Source organism: Temnothorax americanus, unplaced genomic scaffold (genome assembly GCF_048541705.1).
Source record: "Temnothorax americanus isolate GAGA-0224 unplaced genomic scaffold, ASM4854170v1 Scaffold4, whole genome shotgun sequence".
NCBI lineage: Eukaryota > Metazoa > Arthropoda > Insecta > Hymenoptera > Formicidae > Temnothorax > Temnothorax americanus.
Window position 1 is genome coordinate 2,005,674 of NW_027509547.1, and position 23,364 is coordinate 2,029,037.

Sequence of the window (23,364 nt, forward strand, 5' to 3'; positions counted from 1 at the left end):
TTCTGTCTCGGTCCGACTCGAGGTTTCCCGGGGAGACGGAAAGCTTAATGCATGCCTCCGGAGAGTATATTATTCTCTAAATTATAGCCGCGACCGACTCGTTCTCTAGGCTGCGATCCTCTCTTGCTGTCTTCTCCTCTCCTCTCTTCTCGTACCGTCTCCGCAGGGCTTGCTGAGGAGCCGACTCAGGCAGCCGGCCCGTCGCTACTACCTGAATCTCGCACGAGATTCTCTCCCATGATCGCGATGATACTCTCCAGATACGTGAGATCGCGACCATTATCGTTGGCGCCGTTGTTTGCGCCCGGAAAATCTGAATTTAAAACCCGCGTCTGTCACGGCTGAATCTTGATTAAATCTGTAGTTGACATTTAAATCGTTGTCTTAGAGATTCTCGGTAGGATTTATTTTATTTTTTTTATTTGCTAGCCCAATTAGTTTTAATCCTCGTTTAATTAAAAGCGTATAAAGAATTAAGATCTGTCGCGCAGGTAAAGGAAATGAGAATTAGAGTAGCATTTAAGTAGGTCTATAAAACAAGCGTCTTTAATCTTGGAAAAAAAGTTAAGTTGTGTGACTCACAACTATATAATTAATTACAACTCGATTATTATTTGCACTTCGCGTTTTAAATTAAACAGAAAGTTAAAGTCTATCGACCCAATAACCTCCATAAATATTATTATAATATTTAATCGCGGAATCTCTCTAGCGGTGTGCTGTCAACAAGGCATATAATTCCTTCCGACGTTTCGAAGACGGACCACTGGAGGGAACGAGATCGCGAACGGTACTCGCCGAGCGCGCTTTTATTTTCGCGACTTGCGTTTTTCGCACGGTCAAGCGACGCTGCATCGTCGATGGACTGCCCGCTGCCGCCGTCGCTGCACGCAAGGAAAGACTTGGTCAGAACTTTCCATCGAGAGACGGACCGATGTTTATTGGACGAGATAGGTAAACCGGATCGCGCGAGCAGGGCCGGGGGCGATCTTTCAGGAATGAAAATAGAGGAGGAGCATCCCGACGCCCGTGAGGAAGACTGGACGCGAAATTTCCGCGTCGTTTTCTGCGCCGAGAGAAAACGCCTCGCGTTTTCTTATCCGCCCCTTTCCACCCTCGCGCCGCGACTCCTCTTCCCCGACCGCGCGTAATTCGCTACGCCGCATCTTGACGGACATCTCGGATCACGGATGCGTACATGTACGTAATTGTGTATGTATTGTATGTATGTATGTAATTCGGCGCGCATTTTGTACCTCGAGAGAGAGAGAGAGAGAGAGAGAGAGAGAGAGAGAGAGAGAGAGAGAGAGAGAGAGAGACGGTGGCAGAAGTACGAGCGCGCGAGGCACGTTAAGGCCCAGTTTCACAAGTGTTGGTTAACTTTTAACCTGAGATTAACTCACTCTTCATCTTTTTCTAAGGGGGACGTTAGAAGGAGACGAAGAGTGAGTTAATCTAAGATTAAAAGTTAACCGACACTTGTGAAACTGGACCTAAGAGGTAGTAATTTTACCGTTAATAATGGCGATTAATTCGCTCATTTATCAAGTCGCGAGTGTCGGACGGGTCGGCCTGCAATAACGTCCGCGCACGCAAAACATGCACGCGCGTGCGGCGCTCGGCGTCGCGTATATAAGCGTGCATTAATTAAAGCGCAAACCGCGGAAGGTCGACGGAGTCGAACAGACGGACAAATGTATGAACGAACGAAGGAACGAACGAACGAACGCGCGCGGAGCGAAAAGCTATATACTCGTGGCAACCGCTGTTCGCGCAAACCGTGCGCGTCTTACATCGCCGCGCGGATGAACTCACGTACGTTCGGGCGAGCCGATGGAGATGGATTCCAACCTGCAATCTGCATAATTCCACTGCCGGGGGATTGCCTTATCCCTTCGCACTCGCGTGAGTGCGATTCGCGGAATCTCCTCCGGTCTCCGACACCGAACGAGTTCCGTCCACCGACCGACCGAGATTAGAACTCCGCCGGTTGGAAGAGCGACGGGACGCCGCGGTCGGTTCCCGCGCGATCGAAAACCGCGGTTTCGATCAACGCGAGACGCGATCGCCTCGGGGGGACGACCGACCGTTCGTAAGGTACGAATATTCGCGGAATGCTTTGTTCCCTCCCCCTTTTCCCTGGCCGGGAATTCCTGCGGCCGCTACTTGTCGCGTTGCGTCGGATGAATAACGAAGAGGCTCGTTCTCAGATTGAAACTCGTTCATCCGATTAAGTTGGAAATATATCCAAGACTCGCGCGAAGAAGATTCGAAGATTGAATATATGAATAGCGAATTCATCACGTTGGCAGCTGCCGAGCTCTGATCTTAATGTTATAAACTTAATTTTATTATAAGATAGCATAAAATTATAATGGCATGTCTAATTAGTCAGAATTCTGTACAGTAGTTAATGAGTCTTAGCGATATTCTAGCTTTCTTAAAGCCATATGCGGCTTTTACATTCTCAAGATCTTCTTTTTTATTCTAATCCTGTCGATACAGTCCCGCAGTTATCTTCTATAGTTTACATTTTATAGGGCTCTTATATAGTTCGTTATACGCTGGTAGCCTGAGAAACGGCGGGCCTTCGCGATATACCGGTCTTCCAGGAATTAATTTATCGCGAATGAGGGAATATTAGCGTTTGCTCTTTTGGCGTTCACCGTGGAGACTAGAATTCTACCGGTTAATGGCGGATCTCGCTTCGCGGCGATCGTCGTTAACGTAAATTACCGGAGTCGTAAGATTGGGCGCGATGTGACGATACGGACCTCACGAGAATCCCATATCGTATAATTGGGAATTCGAAGTTGGCGGTGCTGCTCGCGAAAAGAAGTCTGTCGTTTCGATCGGACACGTTACGCCCGTAACGATATTGCGAGGAGTGTTTATTGACCCTTCGTGGACATAAGTTATTTTCCGCGCCACATATAAATAGATAATCGCCGTGACAGATTGTGCGTGATTAAAGATTCTCTCGTTTCTCTCTTTTGCACCGAAATGGCCAATTTTTGATAATGCGACGTTCCTTTAATGCAGCACTCGTGTATCCCGCCCGAAGAGCTTCGGCAGTCATTATTCGACATGTTATTCTCATTATTTTCTAAGGAAAGTCGTAACTACTAAAAGCTGAAGTATCCCTTTAGCGAGATTGAACTTTTTCGTTTCACACAATTGCGTTCTTTAAATAATAAATTTTAGTAAACTTTTGTTAAAAGAGTCATCTCTGCATTCGTAAAGAAAAATTTGGTAACTGATGAAAAGTACGGAAACTTGAGAGACACGGTATAAGATGCTTTAGTATCAATATTGAATAGATGATAATAAAACAGAATGAAGACTTTTTTTATTCTAATATGCCTTCTGATTATGACGTGTTTAGAAGCGCATTCCGCACAATTTAGGCTCCCCGTTAAACGTTTCGCGCACGCTCCACCGATTGGCAATCGAATCTCCGAGATCGCTGCTCCGCCCTCGTTCTCCAGACAAGAAGTATCCGGCGATCCGACGATTACGCATCGCGTGGCCGGTATCGTACCGGCGTAATCCATCGCTCCGCAAGGTAGCAATGAAAATCTATACGCGCGAATTAAACGAAAGACGATCTCTAATAACGCAGGCATCTCCCCGTGGGGCGTGGTTAACAGCCCGACAATTATATTTGTCAGAAACACTCGTCGCGGTGAGCTGCATCGCGTAAACGCATCCGCATCGGGAGCTCGCTAATTTTCCGCGAATACTGCTGTAACGTTACCCCGTTGCGGTTTCTGGTCCAACCCTAGGGAGTCCGGGACCTGTTTTCAATGACGATACACGCACGGACGGCGCTCTCATCCGAGTCGTATTCTCGTAATTCGCCTTCGGGGCAACCACCGCGCGGTATTCTCCTCTTTTGCTTCCCAAATAGCGGGATCGAGATCGGAGAAAGAAAAGAAGAAATCTTTTGAAGGCAGTGTCGGCGCCGCGCGGTACAGCACCATAAATCTCGCACGCCATAGATTTACACCGTACCATCCCGAAGAATGCGGTATAATGAGAATTGTAGAGGAGTATCGTGCGCGCGTCGACAGATGTCCGCCGAGAAAATCGTCCCGCATGCTACCTGTGCGCGGCGCGGCGGTCCTCCGAGTTCTGGGCTTTGATCTCCTAGTCAGAGAAACAGATAACAAATGTATTTATAGGTGTACTTTACCAATTAACATCATTTGTAGTTTAATTGGTATAATTTGGTACGGCGAGAAAATTATTTTCGTGGCTATCTCAATTGGTTCAATCGTCAGCCAATTAAGATACTTGTTTTATATAATTACGCTCCACATTATTGAAGAAAAAAAGAAATATAACTCTCGTTAATACGATATGTTACCAATAATAATATTTTACGAATAAAGATTCAAAAAGTATTATGCTTGATCGCGTTTAAGCATTCTTTGCGTATAGTTATCCCGACGAAAAGTTTCACGCCAACAGCAGGCTTCCCCTCCGTCTGAATCTCGACGTAAACTTGCTCCCAATAAAAAGCTGCATTCAAGGCCCCTATCCTACTAAGTTCTTTCTTCCATCCGCGCGATACTCGGTGTGTTAAATAATTTAACCAATTAGTCACGAGTTAAGTGACTATCCGCTAAAAAGAAATCAGATATGCAAATTACTCGCGCGTCGGGATACCGCTACCGCCTTTTCCGGCGGACACCTCGCACACCGGACGGACTCGACGACGAGTATTAACGTATAAGGCAAAACCAATTCCCGGTAGCCGTCGAGAGCCGGCTTCGCCGACTGGCAGCGTCGCGCTGCCGCGTCCTTCGGACCCGGGAAAATACACGAGAATCGTGCGTAAGAGTCGGTTACTCGCCCCCGCGCACGTTTCCAGTACAAATATTGAAACGAGTCCCCCTCCTACGGGTCCCGTTCTACGGAACGTGTTAGCCCCAAGTTCTTAACGGAGATGCAAGTCGAGCGTGTGATGCAGAGAATCCCACTTGCGAACGATGCGTTCCGTTCGGGAATGCCGCGGTGGGTCGGGAAGCCGTAATGAGCCGTCGTGGGAAACGGGGGGGAGCGAGGTAGCGACTTCGTCGTCCTCTTTGCCACCGCCGCTGATTCTCGCTACCAGAAGCGCGGGAAAGAAAGAAAGCGAGCAAGCGCACGCGCGACGCGTTGAGTACCTTCGTTCTTCTCGCTCTACCGCATCGTCTCGATGCACCTGCGTCGTCGTCGCCCTCCTCGAAGCAGCCTGATGCCGTTTGTCGTCGCGGAATATGACTGAAAGATCGGTCAAGCAGGTGTGCTGGCTATTTCCGCGAAGAACAGACGAATGGAATCGCCTTTGAAATTTATCTCGAAAATATACAATTTCGATATTCGCAAAAAAAGTTAAAAATCGCGGATTGCAGCAATGAAGGCAAAGAATAATCGGTGATTGTGAAAATATTACGATTGATTGTCTTAGTAATTTCGTAAAACGTACAGGAAGATGATTGATGTGTCATTTGTTTAACAATGAAATAAATTTTTGCATTTTAATGAAACAGGATTATGGTAATGTTGCACGGTTATCCTAGCACGTACAATTACAATGTAGAATGACTCTAGTAGAGTAACTTTCACGGAACACCTGCGTGCTAAGCGAAAACAGGTGATGGGCGGACGGCTCGCAACGTGGCGGTATTCATACACCCGTTTGTTCAGAACTCTCGGCTTTATTCAAGCTCAATTCTTACGAACGTAGGAAAGCAAAAGTTAGCAAATTGCAGCGCTATTTTCGAGAAACATTAAGGCCGTTGCGCTATAGAAAAATACATGTAAAGTAACCGTTGACCGAAAGACGTCCGAACGACCGTGAATGCTGCGAAAAACAAAGCGATTGAAGGACAAGGCCGAATTGGCAATTTGCGAATCTCGCTGCGTGTTACAAACCAGGCGTTTTTCAAACGGTATACGATTCAATGTAATGCCCAAACGGATATAGTCGTTCGAGGCGATGACGCTAAGTATAAACGATACATCAGTCTGTATGAGCGAAAATCCATTTGATCGTCGACGTTGATGAACGCGTTGTAAGCGGCGTGTACGATCGTGCAGGCCGAGTTATTCGCGTGCAGAATGCACCTAGATGCAGGGGTACTCAAACTGTGCGACGACGGTGTGTGTGTTCCGCGAAAACAAAACAAATCTTTTTTCTAAGTCGAGATTCTCTCGTGACTTTGACTTCCATCCGTTGAATTATATTCTTGATTCTCACACTTTTCTTGAGATCTTCTAACTCTAATTTTCTTGATAGTTACAACGTTTCTCATTTCTCTTAAAACGCTTGATTGAAATACGTTTTATCCGCGCGATGATCGATATTTCGGATTTTACATATACACCTGCAGTGCACTTGATTTTAATTGACACTATCAGCTACCAAGATTAGAATTTCTAGAATCTTGATCGTTTTAATACATCTTTCAAATATCGCGATGTCTGCGTTTTATGACGTCATAAATGTATTTTCCTCGCACGTAATAAAATTAACAAACGTAACGTACATTTACGAGCAAAACGTATATCTCATTTTTCGCGCAACATACAGAAGTCAATTAAGACGCAGGCGCGTTGGAAGTCGCATTGTGGTGTGTCGGCTGACCGCGTTTCCGCGTCCGTCGCTCGTCGATTCGCGCCGGCCATCGTCGTCGGTCGCGCAAAAATTCCGCGGTTTGAGAACCCTGGGGTCCACCGGTGTGGGCACGGTACGGTACGGTACGGTACGGTAAGACAGCCGGTAATTCCGTCGTGCGACATTGGCCACGCCGCGCCGCGGTTACGGTACCGGCGCGGCGCAGCCGCTCGCCGAAAGTACCATAATAGCGCACACGGCGATTATGCCGCGCGGCCGCTTCCCGCTCTGAGAGAAGTAATAGCAATTTCTATCTGCGCGGCAGCCGCAAGAAGCAAGTATGCCGATCGCTACAATGTAGTTTTACACGCCGGAGAAGGCTGGAGATGAACGGAGTTATACCGCCGTTACCGGATATCGCATTTGCCTGTCCGGTCGAAGGGCACAGCGGGCCCGCGATTAACCGCGCGAGGAAATCGATCCCGCGACGAAAAATGCCGCCGCGGCTTGTATCGGTTTATCGGTGGATATTGTATCGGTCTATCGGGAACCTAGGGAGGAAAAAAGGAGATGGAAAGGTAGAAGCGCGGGAGCCGCTTAGGAGACGCTTCTCGCTTTGGATCGTAAAAATTTATTGATCCGCGGGAAATCGTCCTGCCGTGAACGATGGTCATTAACGAGTCGTTAAATTCTTTTTACGATTAGATTGCCGCGAGACGCGCTACGGAGAAATCGTGTCGCCGCGGGAATGTGAAACGACGTGCTAAGTATATACCCCGGACCCCGGCGAGAAGGGAGAGTGAGCCGAGAAACTTTTTGTCCAATATCAGGGTCATTATGTTTTTATGTATCTTCGAGCGTTCACATAAATCGTATCGGGCGATGACAGGCTCGTATATATAAGCAAACCTTCCCGATTTAATTCAATTAAATTTAGAAATTAAATTACGTTCCTTGACTTTTATTGACCCCGGTTGCGTGTCGTGAACCTCGTGGGGAAAGTCGCTACTATACGAGCGTAAATTTTGATATCGGAATGAAGCCCGACGACCAGCCCATACGGATTATTGTTACCGGATATCGCGGCTGATCCCGGTACAGCTAAGCTTCGGTGGAACGAACTGTAAAGTCAATCGAATAATCCGCAATAAGACACGGTACATTAGCGCTCGCGGTATCACTCGAGTATCGCCGTTTCTCTCTTATGAGTCTTATTTAATGCCAAGCGGCATTCTGCCGGCGGTTTTTGCGCGACCGCTGCCATCCATTGAGCGAAATCCTCGCCTCGCCTCGCCTCGCCTCGCGCGTGTGACAGTTTTTGCGGTGAACTCCGCGAGGACGTGTTCTCGCCAATCGCACCTCCGGCGCGGAAAAATCTTAAGTTCTACCTTAAAGGACTGGATCCGGCCAGAGGAACCCGGTCGGCTTCCTTCACGGAAGAGGCGTGTCGCGCACGTACGGATGAATCGCCATGTTACATCCCTCGACCATGTTACGAATGGACCCAATTACACATGGGCACAATCCAACGAGAACACTCGTGTTTTTCAACCGCGCGCTATTCGTAATGGACGTCTCTATTATGGATGGAGATTGAAACTTAAGCTGCGATAATCCGGTGCGATTTCCGAGTCGATTACATTAACGTCGTGGACAAAATGTGGCCTACTTTAAGCGTCGTACAATCATTCGAGTGAAAAATAGGCAAGATAACTTCTTTGTTGCTTTAAGGAAAGCTTGATTCTCGCGTGAGAATGTAAGAATGTACACGGTAAATAAGAGACGATAATACCGTAATGGACGCACGGTTCAGTGACAGCGTAAAGAAAGAATTAGCAAACAGTGAATGTAGTCAAGAGAATATTTGTGCTACACATTACCATAAACGTTCATTAATTTTTTATATGACAGGCGAAAAAACACTTTCGAAATTATCGACGAAGAGCACTTGCCATAAAATTTTATCTTTGTTCTTCGTGATTAATTCACTGATACTGTCTAAAAAGATATATATATATATAATTTTTCAACGAATGGAGAAAAATATGAAATCAATGAGTACGCTCGGCTCATGTATTATACATCGTCTAATTAACATGTTAATTCAGAGATAGACTTATCTTAAGCGCGAAGGATGAGTATGAGATGCTGTTGAAATAGGCAAGGCCTATGTAAAAGTAAGAGCTAATAACCTAACGGACACACACAAGAAATGGGATTTCCGATTTGGGTGGTCTGGCTTTTCAGCTCTATCTCTGTTTGTTGATAACCCTACGAAAGGTACGGGTAACCGGCGATATCTGAACGGTGAACCGAAACGGAAGACCCTTCGAAATGTTAATTTGAATCTGTATCTAAATACGATCGACAAGAATTAGCATGCCTTTTGCCGATCCTGATTTGACACCGATTTAGATAAAACAACAGTTTCGAAGTCCTCGAAGCTGAATTCCGTTTTTCTCTTGGAAATCGAATAAAAAGGGTACTTGTGTATGTACATATTTGAAGATTTTTCGAGACAAGAATAAGCCGGGTTTATAAATGTGAAATCCACCTAAATGCAAAGTCGTATCCAAAGTGGATCTTACAGATTATGTATTTTTTCCGTTCTCTTGCAGCACTTGCACTTCGCAAATTCCTTATTTAGAGATAAAAACTGAAGTCAAGAGTCTGATTAAGTTATCAGTTGCATTTAGCACAGCGAGCAATTAGTCTTTTATCTTCTCTATGGGGCGGGTCTTCTCATCTGCAGCAATTTAAGGATTATTAAATGCAACTAGTCCCGCAGCATAGAAATGTTTCTCTTTATTTTCGTTTTTAGCCAGCTGGGTAATCGCGAACGGAAGAGCGAAACGAAATGTAGTCTTTCGCATACAACGTAGAGAAACACGGCATATCTCTTAGAACGACGTCGTAGCAGAAGTAGCAAGAGTTGTTCCTCGCCGAGAACAGAACGAAACAGAACGGAGTAGAGCAGAGCGGAGCAAAGCAGAGCGCGTCCTCGGTTCGCCCGCTCGGGGGGCCCGAGGCCCGTCGCGGGGCGCACGCATACGCGGAACCGGGCCCCGCGTATTCCGACGGTGAGGCCCACGGCGAGAGGCGTCGGGCCCCGACACGCCGCACGTATTAGAAACGAATATAAATATATCGAGAGGAGCGAGAGACAGAAAGAGAAGGAGACTCTCCGGCGAGGAGGGGAGTTCGCGCGCGTATTGGTAAAGTTACACGCACCGACGCGACTCTCGCACGCTCGCTCGCTCGTTCCTCCTTCCTCGCGCGGGGCCGGCACTCGCTTGCGGGCCCCGGCCTACACCCCTCTCGCCCCGTGTCCCGCGTACACGGGGGCCCGCTGAGTCCCAGAGTACGTTCAGTGTCCGCTCGGCCTCAGCACGCCCCGTGCCGGTAGAACGAAGGACGAGGACGCCGCCTCTCGAAGGTTTTAATGCGCGTCGCGTCGCGTCGCGCCGCGCGTTAATCGCTATCCCTTATGTTTTTCGCGATCGCGATCGATCGTCGTGAAGTTTCCGCGCGAGCTAGTGTCGCGGTTGAAAACGCACGCGGACGACTTGCGGCGACCACACTCCGAGAAGTAGCCCGGAAAATGGTGTGCCTTTCCGCGACGCGTGGACCGTTCGATCAACAGCCACGAATGATCGTTCATCATTCCGCGTGACGCACGCGAATTGTCCGCGGCTGTCATCCGCGCACGCGAGGTTCCGCGCATCCGCCGCGATCGGGTGCCGGCCGATCGACCGACTGTCTTTGTACCGCGCGATAGGTGTCGCGTATTAAAACGTTAATCCGTGCTGTACTACCGGTTATACGTACAGATTGGTTCTCATCCCTCCGACCCTCCCTCTCTGTCTCTCTCTTTCTGTTTCTCTCTATCTATCTTTCTTTTTCTTTATCTTTTACGATCCTTCCCTCTTGCGCGCCTCGCCTCCTACGGCGACTGCTTTCGCCGGAGCGCACTCGATCTTCTCCCTTTCCTTGTTCTCTCTCCGATCCGTTCCCCGCTCCCTTTTCTTCCCTCACCGCTGCTATCTCTGTTGCCCTTGTTGCGCGAGACCGAGGTCGAGTCGCGGGTTCGCTCGCGTTTCGCGAGCGCGCGTGCCAATCGAGAGATGGTGAACGGGCGGCGTGATGAGCCCGATCCTGCCGGTGGCGAGACGTTCGCGAGACGACGACGACGACGATACGGTGCCACGGCACCACGCGATTGAACCCCTCTATTCCTCCGTCCGCTCCGTTCGACACGAGGCGACTCAATCGCGACGCGAGACGCCTCTATTCCGCAAGACGGGCGTCTCTATTCCGACGGGGTATCTCCGTGGGACAAAACAGCGACAGCATCTCCCGAATTTTCTCATTTCCTCCCTACGTTCGTTCCGCATCGATGCGAGGAGAATGACGCGCGCGGTGTACAGCGATGAATCCCGACGCGATGTTGCTGCGAACGCGGGCGTCGTTGACATCTCGAGATAATGGAGAGAACTGCAACGGAAGGTGCGTCGGGGCGAACAGATCAGGCGGTCTTTGTGGTGACTGACAAGAACGCATTCGAGGGAAGCGAAAAGGAGGAACGTAGCGAGGAAACTTAAAGTCTCGAATATCGCGATGACGTCTCGATGACCGATTGTCTATCGATCAGCTAACAAAGTTGACGTCGAGAAAGAAAAATTGAGAGATAAGCTGAAACGTATAACTCATCAGCTCCCCCAAGAAGACTCCGACTATAGAAGCGAATATATCCGCAAAAACTCTGTTTGCGACGAGCAAACGCCTCTTCGACGAGCCATTATTTCTAAGAAAGCCGGAAAGTCGGGCTCCAGACGCAATCAAGAGCGTATACCACGAGGAGGCATTTAATACGCTTACACTCGCAGAAGGGTTTCTACGTGGAAGCACACAAAAACCCCGGTGTGTCTCGAGTGCCCCGAAGCGTCCCTTATTAGCTTTTGCGAGAGGACGAGCGGCGGTGGTCGCGAAAAGGGACATAATATACCGAGGGGGGAAAGAGGAAGGAAGAAGAGAGAACCCCGCCGGCGTTCTCTAGATTAGAAGGTCTCGGCCACGGCGATTATTACCGTCCGGGCCGGGGTTACGCCGTGTAGCACACAGAGGAAGAAACCGCCCGGTGGAAATCGATCTTAACGACCACCGTCCTCGTCGGTCGTCGGTCCGGATGTGGTTGCTGTTGCTCGCCCGTCGTCCGTTCCGCCGTTCGTCGCGCGAGAAGAAGCATGTCGAGCTTGGCGCGGAGAAGACGCACGGCGGTGCTCGGCTCGAAGCGATGGTGGCAAGGCGGTTGCTGGGCCACCAGGAGCCATCAGGAGGCGTACCTGCGAAAGCTCTACGGGAGAAAAAACAACCAAGACGCCGGAAATAGTGGCGGTCAGAATGACGAGGACGCCGCGGCGCGTCCCACCGGCATCGACGCGCCCTGGACAACGCCCGGTGTTTACGATTTACCGACCACCACCGACGCCGAGCATCATTACCTCGATGCGTTTCTGAGAAATCGCGAGAACGGCGTGACCGGCAATGACGACGACGTCGATGACGTCGTCGCCGCGATGGTTGGCTGTCCGGCGTTGGCGACATCGCACGCGAGCCCGACGGAGAAGTGCGTGGAGTTCCTGAAGGGCGCCCGTCACGACGACGGGACCAGTTTCGGTCGCCGTGCCGCGGGAGACGCGGAATGCGGCCGCGTAGCTGACTGCGGTTCGGTGCATTCGGGTTACGATGCGGCCGCCGGTTGTCCGGAGTAAGTTGTTGCTGCCGCTGACTGAGAGGAATGAGTTTTTCAACCTTTCGACATTTTTTTCTTGGACGTAAAATTTCCGTTTAAGTACGATTCAAGGAGGCCAGAAAGGATTTAGTTATAAAAATATACTGTGATAAAATGCGTTTATTTTGAAATCTAGGTGAAAAAATGGTGCGTGTGTGTACGTGGAGTGTGTGAAATATTTCTAATAAAAATCCGAATTTCTTAACATATATGTATAGATTAAAGCCTTTCGAAATTATGCTAGTGAAAATTAAGAACTTTTGACAAATTTTACATTTTAAAAAGTCGTATTTTATTCTATATCTAATTTGCAACGTATATTTTCACAAGTTTGATTTAAATTGCAAAGTGATTTTTTAGGTATTTAATATTACAAGTTATAAATGTATGAGGAAACGTAGAGTCACATTCTGCTAAATAATATATTACAGAGTTACGCTGTGTTATTGGAGCGATATCACACGATTACGTATTCGTAGAAATTAGATTTAACGAGCCAAGAATTTAACGATGCGAAGATTTCGAGATGTAAAAATCAAATACCGTGCGACTGAACATATTATCAAGTTTGTTTTTATTATATTTGTCTACTTTCACGTAGGCTTATCTAGAACGGAATTACCTATTTAACAGCCTTACCATCCTCGACGTTGGTCGCAAACGGCATATTTACACAGCCCACAGCGGAATCTGTATTAATCAGGAATCGTTACTCGCGGTTGTACGGTGGAAGACATCCTCGCATATGAACGTTTCGATAGCTTTGCGCTCGCTGATGCAGAACATGTGGAACAGCACGTGCGATTTCCGTACCTATCGCGCTCGCGGAACGGAGAATTTTAGATTGAAATGTACTGATTTATTCAAGCGAGGAACCAGGCGCCGTTGGCGGTTTTAGATGATGATAATTCATTGTTCGTTCTATTTCGTCGTGTATCATGTTCTATATATTTCTCTCGTTACTACGTCCCCGATTTCCCTCTTATATCTTTACGTGACGCGCACTAGTATGTGCAGAAATATTTATGGATTAAGCAGAATTTCCGGGATATTGTGTTGGATATATTTTGGACCTATAGTTCCACATTCCAGAATTCTAGGCTACCCTAACCCAGGTAGATTTTACAGAATTTAGGTCTGTAATTAGGTGAGATTCCAGGATTTAATAATAGGAAGATCTTAAATTAGTAGGTGCGTAATTTAATTCATGATGGAAACATGAACGTAGAAAACACAATTGCGCTCCTCAAAGATTGCTCCCGTGAGAATCTTTTTACGTCTATCTTGAGATCTTGACACGTACATCGTAGATTTACTATATTTAGCATATATTTTTATCTTCTTTCCCATTAGACAATGTGGTGTTACGAAAAATTTATTCGACTAGGTAATGCGACGCGGATGCAATAACAATTACGACACAGACAACAGGGGTGTTTTAATCCTTGTCACATATATGGCAACGCAATTTAAAAAAATATGTGATATTAATGAAATAACCATTATTCTTACGAATATATATTTTTTTCTTACAGGAAAGTGTGCAGGAGCTGCAGGTGCCCGCGGGAGGAGCACCAGAGGGCTTCGACGGAGGCGGGCGGTCCCTCGGGACTCGGCCTGGGCCCGGGCCCGCCGATGGCGATGGCCATGGCCTTCCCAAGCGGCGTCGGGGGCGCGCCTCACCAGGAGCCGTTCAAGAGCCCGGTGCAAGCTGCGCCGGCCGGCCTGGCGCTGCAGGAGGCTCTGATGCAGCATCACCAGAGGCACTCGCAGAGCGACGACGACAGCGGCTGTGCGCTCGAGGAGTACACGTGGGTGCCACCTGGGCTGAGGCCCGATCAGGTAAAATGAAATATACGCAACGTTTATTTCACCTCGAGAGATAATCAAATGCTGTGGGCACCGAGCGTCGTCGACAATCTCTCAAAAACACCAACGAGCGTATACGTGCGATATAACGTTTCAGAAAAAGTCGATGATTAAAATAATGAGGCGGAGTCCGCGGAGTAAATCGGGTAACCAGAGGGCAAAAATGTTTGCATGCCTTTATACTTGATGAAATAATAGAGATCAAAATTAATACGCCGTTGAGATAGGAGAGAGAGAAATGAGACGGAGGCCTTTCCGCCGCGCGCCATCACGTATGTAATGCGAGGGTGTCCCCGGCGATTCGTCTCGCCGGGGACGAGTGACCGCGACAGCGGGCCCCCAGATCGCCGAAGCGATTACCATCGTGAACGACGACGGCGCAGTGAGTCATCAGGCCGCGCGCCGCGCCGGTGAAAGCTCTCGCTGGGTATAACGATGATAAAGCGTAATCGGAGGGTTCACCCGAAAAAGGGCATCAAAGAAGAGAATGCAGAAGATACAAAATGTATTAACCGTGTGGTTGTACCCTTGGATCTCCCCTTTCGAGAGATTCCATTCTTAAAAAAAGGAACATCCTTGGATCACGCTGCCGTGTAACGCGATAAAAGAAGCTTCAGCGAACTTCTTTGAAATCCTTCAAAATAATTTTGTAATTATCGACGCCTTGAAAAACTATCTCGTTGCTCTTTCTTTTTCTCGCATTTCTCCAACACATCTGTGATCCTCTCGTACACCGGAATGTTCTGCGTCGCGAAATATCACAAAAACGAAATTATTTTGCTTAATTAAACGCACGATGTTGCGCCTAAAATCGGATAACGCCACGTTAGATTCCTCCTCGCCGAAAGAGCTAACGCATTCGTCGTCCATTAATTGGTTTACGCGCGAGCGTCGGCGCGGCGCGGAATAGAGTCCTCTTTCACCCTCCTCGGCGATGGGTGGCTGTGGCTTTTGCGCGCCGCGCGCGAACATCGTCGTTTATTTCGCGACTCCGCGGTGCGGTGCGTGCAAATCCGCTTCTCTTTCTCCTCCTCTTCTTCTTCTCTTTCTCCTCCGCCTCCGTATTCCCGCTTTAGCTTCTCGTCCTAGCGGCGTCCGTCCGCGCGCGTTTTCTTTACTCACTTTAAGTGTCATTACGTCTAACGCGCATTATATATTATGACTCGGCGTTCTCGGCGAGGGGACGGTAATCCCGCGCAACAAGCTTTTCGCGCTCTTAAGCCCACCCCCCTTTTCCCCTCGCACGACGATGCCGTCAATTCGCGTTTTCGCGCGAAGATCTCAAGTGTATCTGAAAGCACAACAATTCGCGCGGCAATTCGCGAAGATTTTGCATTTATAATAAGCGACAGCAAGCGATATCTGCAATCTTTATGCGAATCAGAAGATACCGATATCTTCTTAGAATCGGTAACACCTTTGACATCTTTGAAATCTTGTCTTCTGAGTTTTATGTTGAATTTTTCGATATAGTTTTAATGTTTTTTTTTTCGTAATATAATGCGTATAATAATTTAAAAGAGAAAGAATTATATTTTCTTTGTAGTTCTATCTTTTTATTTTTACTGATTTATAGCTCAAAAATTATTAATATCTCAAGTCAAGTTTCTGATAACAAAAGAAACTTCACATTTTATAGAGGATCGGATTGTATGTCTGCTCACCGTCTAAATGTTCACTTGCAAATATTCGTATATGTGTATCTACTGTCCCACATATTTTATTGCGTCATTTTGTTATTTAACTGATAACTTATTTTGATCCTTTTCCCGAGGGAGATGTCTTGGGCGACGTCTCGAGGATGGTATAAACAATATGAGCATAGGTATATAGGTACGCAAGACCCACGCGCGCGGCGCGAAGCGTTTAATAGCATGCGCGGGGTCGACGACGCTGCTATTGCCACTCATAAACGGACGCGAGTCGTTACAGGGAGAAATTTACCGCTAGATTGTGCAGAAACTCGATTACGCGCAAATTCCAATGGCCATCGAGCGCGCGCGCGCGCGCGCGCACGGTTTCGCTCTCCGGGGCGATATTCTTATGGAAATACCCACGTTGACACGAAGTCCTGACGCGGGACCAAGCCCGTCGTAAGAATATACGCTCGAAATAAAACTACGCGTACCCTTTTATACCCGCGTGCCTTCCCTACTCGCCTTTATCGTCGGCTCCGCCGCAGCAGGTTTCCGTCCCGGTAGTATAAACGCGCGCGCGTCAGTGTTTTCCTTCGTTTCTTCGGTATGTTGACAGTGCCCGTTCCCGATACTTATCTAAATTTGCGACGGTCAGGGCGAGTTTCAACGACCATCGGTTAACGTCAGCTGCAGTTGACACTAAATTCTTTCCCTCATCTATATATGTATATCATATATCCGGCGTGATGCGATCTATAAAGAGACAGGGAGTCAGCTGAACTATTAGTTGGAGTCTGTCGCGCAGTTTCGCTCGTCAGTTAATAATCGACGACGTAATGCACGTGTCGTAGATATATATATCACCGGCCTTCAATAAGGATTTCTCTATACATGGGCAAAACGGGTCCTGTAATTTTTTTCTTCCGGCTTACATATCCGGCAAAAATTAATATGTTCCCGCTTAAGCTTGAAAAGTGTTACTTTTTCGGGGGGGAACTCTTGCACGGCCACGTCGCGAACACGTGCGTCGGTATTCCGCGAGCCGTTGAGAGGAGACAGCACGCTTCAAATGCAAAGTCCCACGCTCGATGTAAAGTAACTATAGGTCGTTGCCTCGCGCAATTTTCACGATAGGCTCGCATTATCGTTCGCACTTGGCCCGCCCCAACGTTAAGGTTTACGGTACACGAGGCTCGGTTGCGAGCACACACGCACGCGCTCCGCTTTCATCTCCTCCGTCCCCATCGCTCGAGACTCCATCCAATCCACTCCAATCTCAATTCACGGGTCTCTGTTTTTCGCAGGTGCATCTGTACTTCAGCGCGCTGCCGGAGGACAAGATCCCGTACGCGGGCAGTGCCGGCGAGCGGGAGCGGGTGAAGCAGCTGCTGCAGCAGCTACCGCCGCACGACAATGAGGCGCGTTACTGCAGCGGCCTGACCGAGGAGGAGAAGCGCGAGCTACGGGTGTTCGCGGGGCAGCGGAAACGCGAGGCCCTCGGCCGCGGGCACGCGAGCCAGCTCGAGCGGCCGCACGGCGCCGGATGCCGCGAGTGCGGCCGCGCGATCGCGGCCGGCGAGATGGCCGTGGCGGCGAGCCGCGCGGGTCCAGCCGCCCTCTGGCATCCCGCCTGCTTCGTCTGCTGCGTGTGCCGTCAGCTCCTGGTGGACCTCATCTACTTCTGGCGGGACGGCAGGCTTTACTGCGGCCGTCACCACGCCGAAACCCTCAAGCCGCGTTGCTGCGCCTGCGACGAGATCATCCTCGCCGACGAGTGCACCGAGGCCGAGGGGAGAGCGTGGCATATGCGTCACTTTGCTTGCCTCGAGTGCGACCGACAGGTAAGAATGCAGGATAGATATGACGACGATGACTGTTCTTATTTCGCGGTCACGTTACGTTTTCCTTGTATCAGGGTTTAAAGCCAGAGAGAGAGAGAGATGTTTCTTGGAAAAGAAGGAACTAGTAGGGCTAAATAAATAAGAAACGATTTTTATAAAATGGAGAACTTGAATTATTAAAAATTGTAATTTTTAGAATTATGAGGCTGCTATATATTTATAGATAGATATAGTTATATATCTATCGTTAAATTTGTTACGGGTTGACGAATGAAGATAGGTATTCGCGCTTACGTGCACGGGGACATGCAGCATAACGGCGTAAGTTCTCTCCCCGTTTGGAGACTGGTCGCGACAGCAATGATGGGATCGGGTTTATAAATATATAAATGTAGAATATCAGATTTTTCATAAGACGATTCCTCTCCGTGTGCCGCGGCGAATCGTTTCGATCTAACGGTATATCCCGGCGCGATCCCGCCGCGCTACATCGGAAACGCGCGCCGACGCCGCCGCGCCGCCGAGTTAATGATTACGTCGCTATCGAATTTACAGCTGCGTAGCAATTCATAATCCCGCGCCAGCTGACTCTATCCTCCAGATACGTCTTCCGACTTAGATAGCGTCGCCCGCGAGAGAGGCACGGAAGCAAGCGCCCGCTTTCCACCTTGCCCGCGCAACCGGTCGCGTTTGGCTTCGGGTGTGAACTTGTAAATGCATTCGTCACGCGCGCGGAGGAAACCTGGGAAAAATACAGAGTGAGAGTGAGAGAGAGAGAGAGAGAAAGAGGGAAGACGGAGGAGATTCTTATTTAAATTTACTCGACGCAATTTACTAAGTGATGATATAAGAGTTATTCTCTCCGGTTGAGAGTGCGGGATAACGTGGTATCTATATCGCGAACGTACGCGAGAAGCGAGAACTCTAAGAACCTAACGCTTTATCTGATCGCCGTCGTATATGTAGAATACATGCTCCAGTGAATAACCGGTCACCGGCGTAACGCCATTATCACCGAAGCTATATGCTTGCTTCTCCGCGCCGAGATAAGACAACTATGTTTTCTTGTGCTTGAGGAATGCGCTACCGTTTCTCGATATGTGTGATGCATTCTTCCCTTTTTGCTCTAAAATCTGTTTACTTTTAAAATCGACAACCTGCGAAAGTTTCAAACCTTCTCTCGCTAGAGAATAAGATATGACAAGTGTGAAAGATTTATTTTATTTATAAAATAGTGATGTATGCATTTTTCATTCTTTGTTCTTCACTCCAATCGCACGCGTTGTTCATATACGGTACAGTCTTTTATCTTTCAAGTTTCATCTTTCATATGACTTCCGTTCGTCTAAACGAGCGATTCGTTGAAGATGAAATACATCCGTTCATCTCTCAAGATGACTCCAGACCGAACTAGCAAAGTTGAACGAACGTTTATCAAACGTGGCGGGCGCTTCTCTTTAACGTAAAAATGACGCAACATATTTGTCGATGCACTCGTTTGTACTTGCAGCGTCCGCGCTCTTCGCTTGGTCTGGCCTGGTCCCACCTTCGCGGATGGCAATCGTAAATACATGATACAGAGCGCGCGCATCTTCCTCTGTTCGCAGCTCGGCGGTCAGCGGTACGTGATGCGGGAGGGCCGGCCGTACTGTCTCAGGTGCTTCGACGCGTCCTTCGCCGAGTACTGCGACAGCTGCGGCGAGCCGATCGGCGTCGACCAGGGCCAAATGTCGCACGAGGGTCAACACTGGCACGCGACCGAGGCCTGCTTCTGCTGCGCCACTTGCCGCACCTCCCTCCTGGGCCGGCCGTTCTTGCCGCGACGTGGTGCCATTTACTGCAGCATAGCGTGCAGCAAGGGGGAACCGCCGACGACACCGAGCGACTCCTCCGCCGGGCCGCCGCAACCCCCGCCGTCCTTCCTCAGGTACTGTGCTCTCCGCGCGTACTCTTTCGCATACCTCCTCGCCTCGCGGCGGGGTCACGGGGGTTGTTTTCATTGTCCCGCTGCCGAGAGAGAGAGAGAAAGAATGACTGGGGGAAGAGAGTTCGCGCGCGGATCTGTTCGCAAAAATTATAGCCGTCCCGCGATTACGCGCGAGTCCGCGAGCTCGTGCGCCATTCCCAAGTTCGCGAGTTGCGCGCCGAGAAATTATTACGGCGGTGATAAATTTTGCAAATGTAGCCGGTTTCACCGTCTAACTTGTTTCCCTTTGGAAGCAGGACTTGCGGGAGAATCGTTGAAACGGAGATTAAAGTTTGTCGGCATATTAATGAAGTAGATTGCCGGTCTTACGTTCTGTTCGGACGATTAGGACTGACATTATGATGATTAAGAGATAATCGTTGAATCGTTTGTCAATCATCTTTGATATATGCGTTTAAAATATTTTAATTTTATTATATAAGTGGCAGAAAATTACTTAGGTTTATATAGATTGTCATTTTAAACGGGATATACATATTTGATAGATGATACTCGAGTTGGCATATATTATCGCTGACGAAATCAGCGGAGCATTGGAGCCACTTTGGATCATATGCTTAAAGACATGTTAATGTGCCACTTATAGAGCGACGCCTTTCGTTGAATGTAAATTCGGCTTATACATAACGACCTCGTTTCGGAGGCGTGCACAAGGAGGGCCAAATGTCGCATTTAAATTTTATTACGCTTCTAATTGTCGCGAATTTTTAGCATGCCGCGAATGTGGACATAATTTAAATCTGGAATGAGAAATAATTAGAGGCGCTGCAACATAACCGTCGGGCGAAATGAGATAAACATCTCAGTAATTTTTATCCCTGTTAAACTGCGTATTATAATTAAATAAAATGTGAACGAGATGGAATATTAAGGGATAAGTTATTATAATTAAATATCTTCATATCGAGATATATAATAGGAATCGAAATCATATTTTTAATTATATATTAAATATCATGATTTATATAAATATATCTCTTTAACAAATTATATGATAAAATCTAATATTATATCTAGGAGCAGTAGGAGGCAGACGGTGGCCACGAGTGAGGGTTCGTCGAGCCCACCCCCTCCGCCACCACCTCCGCTTCCTCCAGGCTCGAGGCACACCTTCGGATCTCCTAGGAACTCACCTCGGATGACCAGAAGGCATCAACAAATATCCGCTTCCTTGGCGACGACGCCCACTCAGAGTACCCAGAACGCCCTGAGTCCCGAATTCGGTGCGGAAGGACTTCCTTCCAGCGGTTCTAGGCCCAGCGGCCTCGACAGGGTACTTCTGGAGCGAAACCTTGAGAGACTGTTGCAAGAACGAGGCTCTCATCCTGACGAAAACTGCAGCGAGTTGGGAAGGTACGATGCTTTACGACGTTACGAAAACTCGAGCCAACAATCTAAGTTCGAGTACTATTATCTATTTTTCTAACAATAAGTGAGATTTGAATAGTATGCAGTAAAGCGTTCGGACTAAAATTTTAGAACGCCGAATATAAGTAATAAGAGGATCTAATAATAAGATATAGCCAGGCCTAAGATTTGCAAATACAATATAATATATTTTTCACTTTTATTCAAGAAATGCATTAACATTGCAAATCACAATTACATTGCAGGTTGATGCAAGCGCGGGATCGAGAACCCCTGAGATGCATCCAGAATTGCACACCCTCCCACGCGTCGAGCATGCCGGAATTGCCGCCACCCCCGCGACCGTCGTCGGGAGCGTCGGCGTCGGTGTCAACATCGACCGCCGGCGCGGCGTCCGCCGGCGTACTGACGCAAGAGCCGGCGACGTCGCCGGTCAATCCCGGGATTGGGGTTGGAGTCAGCCAGACGGATCCGCCGACGCCGACGTCGCGACGCGTGCGATTCCAGGGGGATCTAGATGTCAACGATCACGGCGCGACGTCGCGCATCCCTCTCTCACCGACAAACGATCGGAACTCGTCATCGTCGCCCTCGCCCACGTCACTGTCGAGATCAAACGTCACTCGATCGAGAAGTCTGCAACCCGACGAGGTCGCCAGCACGTCAACTTGGGGTGCGTAAAGTCCTTATCCTAAAAAATGTAATGGATTCATATATTTATTTTTAAGTCTATAGCTGAGAAAGAAGCTCTATTGTCTCATTTACTAAAACATATCTTTGCAGGAACGGCAGGTACGTCCAGGTCAAGGATGGACGGCGAGGATGACGACGCCGAGAGCTGTTGCTCGACGTGCAGCTCGTCCAGCAGCTCGGACGAGGCCGCGGCTTACGCGCTTCCACCACGACGAGCTTACGGCGGCGTCCGGATCTCTTACGTGCCGAACGACGCGGTGGCGTGCGCGCGGAAACGCGCGCCCGCGTCCTCGTCGTCGTCGAATCAGGCACCGAGGGACGCCGAAAAATGCGTCGTATCTTGATAACTCCTTCGGTACTCTACGTGTTTCGATGTCGTTCCGTCGTTATGATAATTTGAGGGGAAAAACGACGTTTGAGAAAGAGTTCCTACAAAGTGGACGCATTTTTTGATATCTTTCGAAGCGTCGTCGACGCCTGCGGCATCGCAGCACGTCTCGCGCGCACGCGAAGCACATAGACGTGTACGGTAACGTGAAAATAATACTCATTTTATTTCTGTAAATATTGTGAGCTCTCTTCCGGGACACGCGATCGCCGGCGCGCCGCCACGAACCAGCGAGCGCGCCCGTCCCTCTATTTTTAATACCCCATTAATGTATTTGATAATAATAACGATGACAATGATAATAAATCCCGCGTGTCTTGCTGTTATTGACGCTTTACCCACTGCGAAACGAAAGTACGACGAAAGTATGCGCTATTATTGAGTATCGCTCACTCTTTCCCCGCGATCAGCCATTCGCGTGCAAGGACCGAAGCTGTTTAACGTGAGTATACCTTATTATACGGCATTATCTTCTCACAGCTATATACGATTGTTTATCGTTTACATGTGCGATGATGCGATAATCGCTCTCGTTAAGGATCATTTTCTTAAACGGTGAAAATCCTAAAGCAACGTGATCGTTACGAACGATAAACTGCAACGTAAAATAGTCATTGTACTGTTTATTTCGATAGAATGCTTTCTGATGCGCGATTAAATAATTATTTTTCTTACGGCATTATTTCCAATGCATAACATTAAGTTTTACTCTTCCTTACCAAAAAAGATTAGGCAATTGCGGCAAATTTAAATTTTTTAATTAATAAAAAGTAAATACTCTTTTTCCTTGTTTTCTTTAATTTCAGGAACGAGACAGATCTTGAGTTGGCCGAACAAATTGATCGTTCGCTTTCATATTATATTTAGACGCGAGCGATATGGAAATCTTCAGGTAAAAGCGGCGGAACAAGAGCGAAAATTGGAATTCACGGTCGAGTGGCGGAAAGAGCGAAAGTAGTAGCTCCTCTTAGAGACAATCATTCACGCGGCATTAGTTCACGGCTCGCTCGTGAAGGGTACTCTCGTGCTTTCTCTCATCCGATGAAACACGTTACACGCTCCCGGCGAGATATTGCATCTGACAGCGCGTCAAAATTCTAGCCATTAGGCCCTCAAATTTCCCATTCTTTGATCCGGGATCTTTCGAAAGATCGTCATTAGCATACGATCGTGCATCATTGATATA

General features: G+C 48.2%; 1 protein-coding gene across 3 annotated transcripts in view; it reads left to right on the forward strand.

Annotated features, from left to right (window-relative positions):
- LOC143902614 (uncharacterized) overlaps positions 1–22,794 on the forward strand; it is a 106,597-nt gene extending 83,803 nt beyond the window's left edge. For 2 of the 3 annotated variants that reach the window (XM_077415681.1, XM_077415682.1), the window contains 6 exons: positions 13,931–14,237; positions 17,206–17,742; positions 19,350–19,669; positions 20,747–21,082; positions 21,343–21,770; positions 21,881–22,794. In XM_077415681.1, the coding sequence (XP_077271807.1) occupies positions 13,931–14,237; positions 17,206–17,742; positions 19,350–19,669; positions 20,747–21,082; positions 21,343–21,770; positions 21,881–22,134 (2,182 nt within the window). In that variant the 3' untranslated portion in view covers positions 22,135–22,794. Of the gene's footprint in view, positions 1–10,398; positions 12,372–13,930; positions 14,238–17,205; positions 17,743–19,349; positions 19,670–20,746; positions 21,083–21,342; positions 21,771–21,880 lie in introns of those variants that run through there. The other variant, XM_077415680.1, reaches the window with a different exon arrangement.
- The last annotated feature ends 570 nt before the right edge of the window (positions 22,795–23,364 follow it).